Raw genomic sequence first — 15,775 nt, forward strand, 5'->3', positions numbered from 1 at the left:
CTTTTGTATGTTATTATATCTATCAATTTTTAAAAACTCAACATGTTTGTCAATAATTTATTTCTTTTTTTGTCGTATTGCATAACATTTTTGGATTGGTCAGTTTATTCAGGAAATCAAAAGAAATTTTTCTCACTAGACCAAATATGAATTTTGATTCCATCATATAATAGGAATTCAATAAATAAACTTTGAAATATGCAGGAATTAAGACAGCGAAACAATATGAAGGAAAATGCTGACACCACAGTACGTAGAAAGACATTGTTTGGTAATGACATCGCCTCAGATCAGTCCCACCTAAAGGCCGAGGTGGTATTACTACAGAGAAAACATGACAGACTCGTACAGAAGGAAAGACGAATACAGGTACAGTCCTTTGATACAGCTTCTAGTGTATACAAACACAGAGAATTTGAAATTATGTGGTCAGATTTTGTACTGTAGGATGATTAAAAAAGCTGTATCCTTAATGAAAACAGCTGGAATAATGTATCAGAAACTAGCAACTCATCCATCCCTGATTATAAAACAGACTTAACAGTAGATATCAGGACATACAATACAACAGCAGCCAAAATCAATATTTTGATATTTTTCATATATTTTTTTGTTTTTTTTTGTTTTTTGGGTTTTTTTAAATCTTGATTGTTCTTTCATTGCCTTCCGTCCAGTCACACTTATTAATTAGTTAGATAAGAGCACTGATGTACCACAGGGTTAATATTATTTGGCAGCTTTGGAAATGATGGTACTCTGTGGACAAGGTCCAACAATAATGATGTTGGTAACTAATGACTTTGTCTTGAATAACCATGTAAAATGAATGGCTACTAATACTGTTAACATATCTGTTTGTCTGAAAAAATTTTAAAGAGCAGCATAACATTTTTGGCGTCCCGATTGTTTTTGTTGAACATCCTTTGTGTTATTTATCATTTATAGGAAATCTGTAAAGAGTGGGAGAAGAAGCAGGAAGGAGAACGTGAGTTTGAACCATTTTATCGGGCTGTCTCAGCAGCTGCCTTCAGTACAGGGACAAGGCTTAAGACACGGGTACAAATGCTTAACCAGGTAAGATTACACTCACTACAACCCAACTCCACACCAGCTAATCAGTATATGGTGATTCCATAGATTAAGAGTTTGTGTAAGGGAAAACTTCTAGATTAATTAAGGCTGATTTTGATTATTATAGATATTGATTGTTTTTAAATTTTATTGGGAGGAATTTTTTTATGTATCTAATCAAAGTTCCACAGATTGAACAGAATGAATGTTTGCCATCTAATTGCAATTTTTTTTTAGGTTATCATTTTCAGGGTCACTTGACATGACACCAGAGTTCAGTTCTTCAATTTCAGCCGGTCTTTTGATATTCCATACTAAACTCTGTTGGTAGAATGGCCTAATGGACCTTAGATAAGCTGAATGTTTCTAATGGTTTTAAAGGTCTATTCAATTCTTGTAAGGTCTACAGAAAAAACAGATTTCAGGTATTTCATCCGATTTTTATTGTCAACTGCTGTTTGGCTATTGAAAGAATGTTGTTATGGATGTTCTGTAAATAGGTTTAAATATTGACCAGTGAAATAAAGTGCACTTGTTACTGATCTTACTTTTTACCATTGCAATGTTAAGGATAATTTTTAGGTCACCATCTGATAAATTACCTTGCATCCATCGTCTGTCCTTGGTCAGTTCTTCTTGTCGATTATTCTTGAAATACTAAATAGATTTCTCTCAAATTTCATATGAAGATTTTCTCTAGTTCCAAGTTGTGCTCTTTTGATTTTTGATCAAAGAGATAAATGGCTGACAAACAGCAGGTTTAGATTTTGATAATGAAATTTTTTTATCGCTATTTATTTAAATGTCTAGATGAATCACTTCCTCAGATTTCATATGAAGTTTCCCATGCTCCTTAGTTGTTCCTTTTCAGTGTTGGAACTGATCAGAAAAGCAAATGTTGACATGTGGCCATCTTGGATCTTGACAATGAAATGTTGTCAATGCTATTTTTTTTCCAAGAAGTACTGGATGGATCTTTGTCAAATTTCATGTGTCAGATCCCCTTGGTTCATAAATAAGCCCTTTTCATTTCAATTTGATAGTTAAAGACTCTAATGACTATCTATTAAGAGGAATTCTCAAATCTTATAAAATAGAAAAAAATAAGAATGAAGAGAAAAAAATTCAGTATTTAGAGAACAAATTAAGATCAAACAATGATGGGCACCAAGATCCCTCTGGGATCTGTTTTTTATTTTTAGAATTCAAAATATCCTGATATGCATAGAAAATATTTCTATGCTTGTCCTAAAACTACTCATGCGTGAAGTTTCATGTCGGTTTTTAAAATTGAACTTCGCATGCACTGAGATTTCTTCTTGTTTGACTTTAAAGTTGAAGATCTAACTTTTCCAAGCTATATCATCAAGTTTTAGAGTGATATATTAGTGAATATACACTGAAATATCTGGGTACCTTTTCTATTTGATAAAAATCCTGTATATCTGCCTTACATTCTTTTGTTCTTAATATTAATCCATCAATCTGTGAATATCTCCTGACATTTAAAGCCTTTTCAGTTATTATTAACATTACTTACGTGTATGTATCATTTCATACTAATTCAAACTTCATTTCAGATTTCCATTTTTAAACCTTAAGCAAGACTTGTAGTACTGCTAATGTAGAGAAACTTCATACTGAAACAGAAAAATCAGAAAAGGCTAATAATGTGGCAGCAGTGACCTAATTTAGTTTTATCAACTGCAGGAAGATTCTATTTCTGGTCAAGTTTGCCTTCTAAATTTAATGGTTTGAGCACTAAGTAATCATTATCAACTTGCTCTGTGCTGGAAATAGTGAGTCAGAAGTAGGTAGCCATATTCTTTAAAATCTCTTTAACTGATTTTTTTTCAATCTTTTCACCATAATTGAAAGAACTCATTTTATGTACCTGATAAAAAATTCAAGCTTTCAAGGAAATGAGACACCTTAGACTAATTTTTGATGAAAGACTGTAATGTTGTATTTAGATCTATATTTCGTGTTTGTACTTTAACACTGATTTCTTTCAGATGTTACGGTTACAAAGAGCAGTTAAAATGGATGACTCTAGCGTTTCCCCACAATTAAATCCCCCTGTGCTACCCCCAGTAAGACCATATCTCTAGATGTTATACATAACCTGTCAGTATTAATTGTGCATATTTTTTTTCCTCTTTGTTGCTGCCTGTGAATGCAAACACACAATAATGCATTAAACAATATGTTCTGAAAATGATTGTCTTTTCTCTATTCTAATGACATATGATTGCAAACGAAATGAAGTTAGAGTAGAATGTTTGGTATTCACGGTATTTTCCAGATAACTAACTTCATAGAAACTTGAAAATGATAAAAATATTTTGTCACTTAAATGGTTTCCCCCAATCTACTGCTGACGAAATAAAATTTAATGCAGAAAGAATTGCATTCAAAGTCTTAACTGATTTTTGAGCGCACTTTCAACTGTTCATGCTTAAATCTACAGTACTGCTATGGTACTTTCCTCAACACTTTTGCTGACAGGGTTATTTTCAAAGCTTTTGATGATGGCAAAACTCTGAAAACTTGTTGAGGAGGCAGATTTCTAAGCTTTTGATGACAGGGTTGCTTTCTGAGCTTTTGATGACAGGATTACTGTCTGAGCTTTTGATGACAGGGTTGCACTCTAAGCTTTTGATGACAGGGTTGCTCTCTGTGCTTTTGATGACAGGGTTGATCTCTGAGCTTTTGATGACAGGGTTGCTCTCTAAGCTTTTGATGACAGGGTTGCTCTCTAAGCTTTTGATGACAGGGTTGCTCTAAGCTTTTGATGACAGAGTTGCTTTCTGAGCTTTTGATTACAGGGTAGCTTTTTGAGCTTTTGATGACAGGGATGCTATCTGAGCTTTTGATGACAGGATTGCTCTCTGAGCTTTTGATGACAGGGTTGCTCTCAGCTTTTGATGACAGGATTGCTCTCTAAGATTTTGATGACAGGATTGCTCTCTGATCTTTTGATGACAGGATTGCTATTTGAGCTTTTGATGACAGGATTGATCTCTGAGCTTTTGATGACAGGATTGCTCTCTGAGCTTTTGATGACAGGGTGCTCTCTGCCCTTTTAATGACAGGGTGCTCTCTGAGCTTTTGATGACAGGGTTGCTCTCAGCTTTTGATGACAGGGTTGCTCTCTAAGCTTTTGATGACAGGATTGCTATCTGAGCTTTTGATGACAGGATTGATCTCTGAGCTTTTGATGACAGGGTTGATCTCTGAGCTTTTGATGACAGGGTGCTCTCTGAGCTTTTGATGACAGGGTTGCTCTCTGAGCTTTTGATGACAGGGTTGGTCTTTATGATTTTGATGACAGGGTTGGTCTTTATGATTTTGATGACAGGGTTGATCTCTGAGCTTTTGATGACAGGGTGCTCTCTGCCCTTTTAATGACAGGGTGCTCTCTGAGCTTTTGATGACAGGGTTGCTTTCTGAGCTTTTGATGACAGGATTGCTCTCTGAGCTTTTGATGACAGGGTTGCTCTTTATGATTTTGATGACAGGGTTGCTCTCTGAGCTTTTGATGACAGGATTGCTCTTTATGATTTTCATGACAGGGTAGCTCTCTGAGCTTTTGATGACAGGGTTGCTCTCTGAGCTTTTAATGACAGGGTTGCTCTTTATGATATTGATGACAGGATTGCTCTCTGAGCTTTCGATCACAGGGATGCTATCTGAGCTTTTAATGAAAGGGTCACTCTCTTAAGATTTTGATGACAGGGTCACTCTCTTAGTGTTGTTGACAGAGTTGATCTCTTAACTTCATTGACAGGGTTGATCTCTCAGCTTCATTGACAGAGTTGATCTCTTTAACTTCATTGACAGGGTTGATCTCTTAACTTCATTGGCAGGGTTGATCTCTTAACTTCATTGACAGGGTTGATCTCTTAACTTCATTGACAGGGTTGATCTCTTAACTTCATTGACAGGGTTGATCTCTTAACTTCATTGTCAGGGTTGATCTCTTAACTTCATTGACAGGGTTGATCTCTTAACTTCATTGACAGTGTTGATCTCTTAACATTATTGTCAGGGTTGATCTCTTAACTTCATTGACAGTGTTGATCTCTTAGCTTTTTTGACAAAGTTGATCTGTAAGGATTTGCTATCAGAGTATATATTTAAATGTGAGATGCTTGCTTTATAATATCTTTCAGCCTTTGTGGGTTGATCTCTAAGCTTTTGTTGAAAAGTGACTTTATTGGTGATGGGGTTGGCCTCCAAACTATGTAACAAACATGTAGGTGTTTAAGTAGATTTACTAAGTTCTGGATTATATTATAATTAATTAATTATCAAACATTTTTATAGGGCTTTATGAATTACATGATTTAAATCCATATACATTTTTTGTTTTGAAAAACTTATATTGAATTAAATATATTCAGATGAATAAAGTTCCATTGAAAAACAGTATTTCGTGTTGATGGATTTCACAAGCAGCAACTGTTTGGTTTTTACTGAAGCTATTTCACATCTCATACTTTGGTTTATATAATGCTTTCATTTGAACTTGTTTAACTAGTGATGTATATAAATTTTCTTAACGCTTTCATATGTGGGGTTTAACTACCCTGAAGTTTATAAAGGTGTGGTATAGTTACAAAGTACAATACTTAACTGTTTGTTTGGTAGTTCTAATTCATGGTTTGATGATATCACTGATATCTTTAAAATGTAATATACTGTCAAAATGGTTTATATGACGACAATGTAATATATGTTTTAATAAGGATTTAACAGTGTGCTTTGTTTATTTTATCTTACAGTACTATTCCATTCTAATTGTTGAAAAAGAAAATCAGTAATATTTTAGTTGTTTGAATACTTGAATATCGTGTTGAGAATCTTTCACATGTAGAACACGTATAATTTCAGGATAAAAATGCCAGAAATTCTCCTAAAAAGTAACATTTATTAAACTAGAATATTTCAATAAATTGGAGAATACAAGTCCTGTTATCCAATAATTTGTTTTATTACCAACAATATTCTTTATTAACATGTGATATATGAAAAATTATATGTCAAAATGAAAAACACAAACAAATGGTAAGCTTTTTCATTTGTTTTCTGAAAATTTGTTTCCCCTTTTTATTTCTTTTGTTCTTTTTGGGTGGTGTTTTTTTTTGAGGAGTTAAAGATAAGGACAATAAAAAAGAAAAAATGATATACATAACAAATTACCTGTATTTTTGAGAATAATTCACAAACACAGGAAGTATTTATTTTTATGCTTTCACCAATTGTCTTCTCCTTTTCACTATGGTGAAAGTTTATACGAAGTCCAAGACTAAGGATACTTGGAATGCATTCATGTTGTGGTAGATTCTGTGGAAAAACTCACTTTTACTGTCTAAAGAAATTGATCAGTGATTCTAATTTGCACAGGAATACAGGGGCATTCATGTATCACATTTGTTATATATATATATATTTGTTTGTTGTAAAAACCTGCAGAACCCTGTAACCATGAAGTATTATTCCAATACACACCTATGATAAATGTTTTATTGATTTTAGCATGACCTCCACTGTTCTGATCTGTATCTTCGATGTTTTACCTGATTTATTGCACTTTTCAGTTGTGAGCTAGTCCTAAAGCACCTTCTAGATTTTAAATTTTAAAACATTTAGCTGTTATCTTTTCAAAAGTTTAGGGATGAAGTTTACAGATAATCTCTGAAAATTGACATTGAAATGATATAAAGATCTTATAATTTTTAGAAATATGTGAACTTTAATTGCTATACAACTTTTTGTAAAATGATATTTTATACATACATGTAAATGCATGGATATCTTAATATGATGTACAATCAGACTTGTTATATCTCAAAATTATTTAGAAATAAAATGTTTGTGAAGGCAATAATGCTGTCAAGTGTTCGGGTAAGGAATGCAGGCAATATCCCACTGTATAAGGTGTACCTGGTCATGTATATATGGGAATTTAATCTTTCCTTTTTGATCAACTCAAAACATTTGATAATTCACCACTTCGTTAATGAATGAAACCAAAATTGTGTCATTGAATTACTATTTTGAATTCTGATTCTGAGAAAAATTGAAAATTGAATTTTAAGGCATTAGCCAATACTTTCTTGTTTCTATTGTGTTTCATTAAATACAAATTCTTCTGTATCAGATATGAAATCTCAAGCTGTGTTTTGTAGCAAAGATTTGTGATAGATGTCATGTCATCATAACAATTATTTTTTTGAGTTGAACAAGTTTTGACTGTGCATGTATATGTTTGGAACCTAGGTATTGTAATGCATTTCCTTCTGCAATTTTTAGTCTGTTCCCGAAATAATTTCTGTTATGTTGTATCTAAATTGGATTTTATTTTTGTTATTTGACTGTAATTGGCTTCCGTTTTAGATCCTTCGGACAAGTGCTGCTCCTGGCAGTATCTCTCGACAGAAAACCATGGACCCTTCCATCGTATGTCCCTCGTGACTTTCACCTATTTTTTGTGTGGCTTCCATTCAGTATATTCACTATAACCATTGCTTCAATAAAACTGACAATGTATGCTGAACTACTTACTTCAAAAAATGCAAAATTGATTTCCAGATAATCTGTTATTTATTGTCTGAGATGAATAGTTTTTTTCTGTTAAAAAAAATATATATGGAAGAGTCTTCTATTTTGCTGAAAAAAGTAGTGTTTTACTGCATTGTCAGTTTTGTCTCTTTTTTTCACGTTTTGACTTTTTTATTGCTTTTCATAAAAGGAATATAGAATCCAGCTAACACGACAAGTGATTTTTCCATACTGATACACTAAAGCACTAAGCTTTCCCAGGAGTTCAGCTTTCAGTATCGCCAACATAGAAAAGCAGAGACACCAAAACTAGCCACATCTTTATGTATTTGCCATTAATTTTAATGTGTGTTCAGGTGACTACTTAAATTAATCTGGACAGTCGATTAGATTTCCAGTCTCCACTGTGGGAATGGAGCCGAGTCGCTGTAAAAGGGTACCTGATTGCTTTTAGCTGCCTGTGTGACAAGGAAAACCCTTGCTTTCATCATATTTGCTTATTAGATAATATATCATCCATACACCTCCCTGTTAACCTGCAGTTTTGATCCAGGACGGAAAATATTTCAGTGTCCATGCTTTTTCACATGTTTTCCTAGTCTAGAAGCACATTCTCGACTCAGAAATGTGGAAAGTATTTATGAGTAGACTGATATATGGAAGGAGAATATTTTTCTATAATGGGCTGTAACAAAGACACAATTGCTCGTAAAAATAAACTCAAATGATGGTATAAAATTTGAACAAATAATCATAGCATGGATTTTTGTCCTTTTCATTGGGATGAAATGAGTTTGGAAAGATCTGTTAGATGAATGAGTGAAGTACAAATAGATTTTAAAATTAGAAACAAACACATGAAAGTTTATCAATCTCCGATATCTTTTTTCAGCTATAGGAAAAGTTGAATTCTAAACTATATCAGAAAGAGATAATGCAAAATGTCCTGCCACTAGTCTAGACTAGTAAGGTGACTTGTACACAAGATTTCTACTTCTACAGACCCAAGGAGTTGTAACAGTCTGTAGCTTGTGTTCCACAACCAGTTTAAGTGGAATGCTGACATGCAGATTATTATATTAATAGTTTCAGGAATGCTTTAAAATATATGTATGTTTGACAATCGAGAATCTCCAGTGTGTGAGTTAGTTTCATAAGGGTTAGCTCACTGTTTTACCTGTAACAGCTGAGAACAACAGTTGTATATGCTTTTAAGAAGTGAATTTTACTTCAGAGATGTTTTCCATAGTCATGATAGTTACTGGATCTAACAGGAACTTTCATTTCATAGAAAGTTCAAGAAACAAGTTTGAGAAATTTCAACATACTGTAGATAGACCATACCTGACCTAAAGTGATTTCTGCTTTATCTGCGAAGACACTATTGATCTTGTGATGAAGAGAATCTTAAATTTGTTTCCATTTCATATTTAATTTATGCTCAAGGTTCTTCAATTGGATGTCACAAGTCCTGGTAATAGGTAGTATTGTATGATATTAGTTCATTCATACAAATATTACACAGGTTAATTCGCTGAATGATCATGTGATGAAACAACACAAGTCTGATAAAGGTATATCATACTTAGATAGATAAAACGGTACCAGAACCTGTCTGTTCTAGCGGACATTAGACCTATCTGGATGCTGTTTGTAATATTTATCAAAATGGTACTGGTAAGTATTTAGTTGTACATTTATTACTACGGTATCCAAGAATTGTCTGGACATCATGCTTATATTTACAATATTAACATACTCCCATTGTTTAACCTTTACACTTCATTCTATGTTGTGTCTTTTCCTGTACAGGTTTTACAAGGTCAAAAATTTGTGCGCTCTTTGAAAACAGGAAGTGATGTAAGATTCCTTCACTTGTATGTAGAAATGCATTGTGATCTTAACCTCAAGTTTTACTAATCCTACCATAACAGCATAGAAAACCAATGATGTCTGTTCTGCCAGCACTTTCCATTGTCTTCTATATTAAACCTGTTGTATTTTTGGACAAGTTTATTCAACCATGGTAAATATTAACTACGATATACCACCCATCTGGAAAGAACCTCTCCTTATCTCAATTGCTTGATTGTAATTCTAGTAAAGGATGGGTCATGGGTTCCGTTTTAGAGAATGACCTCTGATATGTATATATATTTCAGTTGTATATTATTGTCAGAAGAATTTTATGGTAGGTCAGTATCTTTGATGGCTTGATATTAGCTCTTCTTGGTCACGATCAACTTTCTGATTTTATTGAGACACATTTCGAATCATTTTGCTGTAAAATTGAAATTTATCTAGAGTATCATTTCTCCATCATCAAACAATCGTCAAAAACTACAAAATAGTGAAGCAAGTAGCATATAGCTTTACATTCTTAGTCCTGAGATTAGTGGTTTAAATAGTGTGTTTAGGTAGTATGATAATGACTATACTTATCCAGCAAAAAGTCCATGGAGCAACACATTTCAATCAAATAGTATCTCTTCTTTTTTCTTCCCTTTTCTTTTCTTTTTTTTTTTTGGTAGGTCATTTATATTATATATATTTTTCAAACATTTTATTGACATCTACATCACATCACAGTACAAAATATGTCCTCACAGGAGGAGGGTTCTCATTCTCAAATATGATAGCAATGAAATCGAGGTTTTTCTGTGAGAAGCACATCCGCCTGCTCCGGTAGCCATAAAGATAAGAGGAAGGGGGATCACTCTATGTTCATGACGTGAAGGCTCATGGATCGTAGGGAGGGCAGGATTTTTGAATCTTTGTTTTTGGGATTCAAAGATGGGTGTAGGTAACATATTTGCATACTAAAGTTATGGTAATTATTACTGAAATGAAACAGGATTTTGTTAGTAACCTATTGAAGAGTTGTGGATTGAGTTGCTTACCAGTATTATCAGACATATGCTTATAATAGGATAAATATATAGTAAGCTGATGTCTTATAACCATGGAATACAGGTACTGCTGTCCGCAAAGGAAAGTTTGACAGAACAGGTATCATTTCTATTAGTTGTTAACAGAAATCTGAATGGAATGGGATGTAAAAAAAACATCAAAAAGCAAAAAAGGAAAATATAACAAAACTATGACTGAATAAGTTCTCAAGACTTGAACTGTAGACATGAGAAGTTCATGTTTTCACTAAGATTAAGAAGAAAACAAATTGCTGGTTTTAGTTTTGGTTTCTATGACAACATACATCCCATGCCATTTAAACCTTATGTACTCCTAACCCCTTAATTTCTTGTAGTTAACATGCCATGACAATCCATGCCATTATAACCTATGTACTTCTAACTCTCTAGTTTCTTGTAGTATACATGCCATATGATAACAATTTGCTTTATAGGCCATGAAAATAAAACTCGAATGGAACCTTACAAATTACGTACCAGGTATATGTAATGTCCCAACACTGAAAGATGAAAGTTTTGTGAAAAAAAAACAAATATATGAAAATGGTATTTTTAAAACTTTCTCATGTCTTTCATAACACGTTTAATAATGAGACATAACTAATTAGGCATGACTATTAGTCTCTAAATGACAGCACATATGCACAGATGCAAGAGCATTTGTTACGGAAGAGGCAAGATTTTGTGTAGTTTTATGAACAGTTTTGAATTCATTCTAAAAATCTTTCTTCAGACACTAAAACACTTTGAGTTAGTTTGGACTAGGTAAGATTCCATTGCGTTTCCATGGCAACATATCCCTTATTTCTTGACAGTATCAGTGGGAGCATGCTGTACTGGAGACTGTCTTAACAACAGACTAGCGGCTTTGCTATCTAACGCTGTAACCCTGTAACAAAGTGCATGCCTAATTTTACCTTACAGGAAAACAACAAAGTAATCAACAACAAACATATCATTGATGATGACACTGTCAGTTTGTTTGTGTTCGGAGAGGATGAGAGCGAACTCGCTACAGAGGCAGAGAAAAATGCAGGCGTGGTTCCTTATTACAAAGTGGCTAAACATCACTATGCAGATTTACCTCTGCATAGCGGGAAATCTTACGTAAGCCCACGATACAAGTTCTGTCGCATGACGACACTCCTTGGTTACCGTCACTGTAGACATGGTGTAGTAGCACACCATCACGATGTTGTTCCTCGACTGCTGTGGCTGATTATATTACACTATTGTTTTGATTTTGTGGCCAACCTTGTCATAGTTCTGCCACCATTCATGCCACAGTTTTGTTATGCATTATGTGTGATTTTCTGTACAGCGTGTGTTTAGAACTGGATGTACCATTGTCTTTAGTCCTTCACAACAGTGCTTCTCGTATAGTTTCTGCTTAGTAATGCTTTGTATAGGGATTTCCTTCACATGCTTCTCTTTCTTTTTTTTTTTTAAAAAAGTCCATGGTCCATTAGGAATAACATCTTTGTGCCTTCACTGATAAAAACCGTCATATTTACTGTCTTTCTAGTGGTTTTTTCATTTTTTCCTTGATATTGGGAAATAATTTACCTTGTTGGTGAAATTAGAAGCAATGTCGGGATTTTTCAGAAACAGCTTGTGTAGAAAGAACACCACAGCATCTTACATTAGATAGATGTTCTGATCAATGTAATCAATATTCAAGGCCATTTAAAAACAAAAAGCATTGTTTGTATTTAACAAATTGTACAGTTTGAAAAATTCTGTTCCCTTAATTACTGTATTTTTCAGCCTATAAATGGCACCTGAGTATAACCAGGGCTAGTTTTGAGTGATTTTCATGATTTCATCCATGTATACGCCACACTTTCTTATGATATGATGACCAATGTGTAAGTGGGCATGGTGGGCCCTAAGAGTGCTTTTCCATTATTTTTCATTAATTGGTAAATATATACATAATTATGTACAGCTCCCAGAAATAATGGAGGAATTTTCAGGGCCATTTACAGCATCCTACAGGTTCTCAAAAAATACACAAAAACCCTTTCAACATTTTTAGACATAGATTACACACATATAAGATTTTTTTTTTTGTTGCCTGTGCCGGAAATCCTCAACCTATCAATCCCAAGGTGCAATAGTCTACTGGCAACATTCACTACACTTTCTTGTTGTCATGAAACCACGTCAGTCAAGAATATATTACTGTTTCATATCAACATGATTAATGATTCATTAAACTCACAGGAATATTATTTGATTGATATCTTCAAATTATTTAGTATACGATTGCAATTGGCTCTACACAATTTGTTTCAGTCACAAACACGCAATACTCCTAAAAACCAGTTTATGACATCTCGTACTTGTACTACATATTTTTCCCATCCTGCCGATTGTTTTGGGTTTGTCCACATATAAGCTACACTGGCGTATAAGCCTCATGCCCAACTCACTAGGAAAAATGTTAGGAAAAAAGTCACAGCTAAAAGGCTGGAAAATATGATATTTTTCAAAATATTTTCATCAGTAAAAAGTAAAATCAAGTACAGACTAAATAGAAACATGTTTATATGACAAAGAGCAGAGGAAGAATTAAAGAAATTCAAATACCGGTATATCAATTACACCAGATGAAATTTCAAGGAGATTTGATGTAATGGAGTAAGAAATTATCCTGATAAGATGATTAACGGTGACAAGAGAGAAAAAGTATTACCAAGATATTTAAACAAATATATAGGGATTGTATCGTTTTTAAGTTATCACAAAGGAACTATGTGACCTATGTATAATTGTTGACCGAGCTACATATACCCCATAATCACATAAAGCTTGAGCTAGACAGGAATTTCTGTAGCAAATCTGTAATTTTGGTAGCCAACTAAAGGAGTTCCAGGTGTTTTACATCTAATATTTCAAAGGAAAATGCTTACATTTGTACTGTCTTTGTGTATATATCTCTGTCACATTCTGTAGTTGGGACAGGTAGAAATATTTAAACAGAGTTATTGGCCTTGCTTAATTGTGATGTTTGCACTGGAATCTATTTAACTTTGAGCTATTCTAGTTTTACATTCATTGGAAAGCAACTTCAAAATAGGTAAATCAAGTCATTTGATAAATAACCCTTTTCAGTATTAGTAAATATCATATGTCATTGTATAAAGAATTATAAATGAATGTCTGCCCTGAGATATGATGATGAATTAAGATTTGTGGTAGAGGATGTGGTGAAGTAGTTAGTCATGTGATTCAGTGTTGTATCTGTAAATTTCCATTCAGTGCATGAAGTTGCTGCAATTGCAGGACATTTGTATATCAAACTTTACATGAACATTGGTAAACTGTTGGATTTCACTTTCACTAAATGTATTGAATTGATACTACAATATAACAATGATCACCAAGAACACCATAGCTTTGATGTGGTCACAGGATATACAGACAGAATTCATTTTATTGTCATTAGCTTTCTATTATCACTGCATTCAGCTATAAGTGTGCTTTTTTAGTTGCTGTACTTCTAAATCACCTTTATGTATGTCGGCTCACTGTAGATGTTTGGTGCATCCCTCCATATTAAAGACCAGTGCAGTACAACACTGCCCAAGATTTTGATAGATATACGACCTACATTGATACAGTGTACTTTCAGGAATTTTTATTGTCATATATTGTTTTGTTTGACATAAGTTCTATCATACAGGACTCATATTGATATCAGAACCAGTATTGACCACAAAGGAAAGAAAATTTGAATCTATATGAAAGATGCTAAATGTATATGGTACATGTATGTTTACAAACTGTAGGGTTCAATCTGGTTACTTAATTATGTTGTATCATGGTAATTAGGTATATAACTATCCTGGTTTGTGTCCAGATTTGTTTGGGGTTTACAGAATTTATGTACTTTTTGTTTCCTTTGCTATTATTTAATCTACATAATCAGCATAAGCAAACATGTGTTTCTCATTGAACAAGGTTTCTGTCTTATTTGTTAAAAAAAAAATACAACAACATGGCAATATGTTGTGAGGATTGAAGAAGTATAGTTGATCATCTCAAAAGTTTCTGAAACATTTCTGGCAATATGATATTTAAAATGGAAAACTTTCACAGTATAAAAATTCCACTTCAACAGTAATGCAGCTTAAAATTTATAAGAAAATTGTATAAAGCAGTCAACAAAGACACTTAGCTGTACTTATGTATGAACTCAAGGATGTTTTTAGATTTCACAACGACAGTATAATAGCTATGCTATGAACAAAGAACAAGTTCAAATATTTAATTTCTAACAGTAAGTAATGACCTTGTTTTACTGATCATGACATTTGGTTACAACGTTAATTATTTCTGGCCCATTTAAGGATAATGCTGGTGGTTGTACAGTGCTCACTTGCTCTCATATTTTCCCTCTAGAAAGATTCTGCGATTCAGAGAGAGGCTACCCAGTACTCCTCACTAGGGGATCGTGATTCTCTGGCATCAGTTGATCTTGCACCGTATATGAACAATTCGACTAGCAAAAGATCCAAATCTGACGGTTTCATGGAAAAAACTTATCAAACCAAAAACAATGTGAGTTTCCATGGGCACCCCGTTTTGTTACTTTGAAGATGTGATTTGTAATGTGTCCTTCAGTTGGTTGTGTGAATTCTTTTGTTACCAGTAGATCACCCTTTGAAAATCAATGCACATGGCTCACTTTAGTGCTTTTCCTCCAGAAAGCAAGCAAACAATATTGCAGGTGATGAAATGAGATTGAAGATTTTGATGAAATTTTGAATTCAGATTCACATCTCATCCCCAAAACTATGCAGGAAAAGAAAAAGGTGAACGCTTCTTTCTAAGTATTGTTCCTTGCTATATATATAATCAAATAACTTCTTTTCTTGCTGTTGTATCTTCTGTACCAATAAGTATCATCCAATACTATGTTCACCTCATATTTCTACATAATATAAAATTACTCCATCTTGTATTTCTGTACTTGTACAATGACCTGATATTTCTGTACCTGTACAAATGACCTGATATTTCTGTACCTGTACAAATGACCTGATATTTCTGTACCTGTACAAATGACGCGGTATTTCTTTACTTGTACAATGACCTGGTGTTTCTTTACTTGCACAAATGACCTGGTATTTCTGTACCTGTACAATAACCTGGTATTTCTGTACCTGTACAATGACCCTGTATTTCTGTACCTGTACAAT

The 15,775-nt window shown here is 33.6% G+C and overlaps 1 protein-coding gene across 1 annotated transcript in view; it reads left to right on the top strand.

The window, feature by feature from the left end:
• LOC132543654 (kinesin-like protein KIF28) overlaps window positions 1–15,775 on the top strand; it is a 67,898-nt gene that overhangs the window by 42,718 nt on the left and 9,405 nt on the right. The window contains exons 22-26 of the mRNA XM_060207170.1: window positions 205–369; window positions 946–1,074; window positions 3,087–3,164; window positions 7,474–7,536; window positions 9,451–9,498. Of these exons, the coding sequence (XP_060063153.1) occupies window positions 205–369; window positions 946–1,074; window positions 3,087–3,164; window positions 7,474–7,536; window positions 9,451–9,498 (483 nt within the window). The remainder of the gene's footprint in view (window positions 1–204; window positions 370–945; window positions 1,075–3,086; window positions 3,165–7,473; window positions 7,537–9,450; window positions 9,499–15,775) is intronic.

The sequence above is a fragment of the Ylistrum balloti genome, unplaced genomic scaffold (assembly GCF_031769215.1).
Source record: "Ylistrum balloti isolate Yb309-2 unplaced genomic scaffold, AGI_CSIRO_Ybal_v1 Utg369760, whole genome shotgun sequence".
Lineage (NCBI taxonomy): Eukaryota > Metazoa > Mollusca > Bivalvia > Pectinida > Pectinidae > Ylistrum > Ylistrum balloti.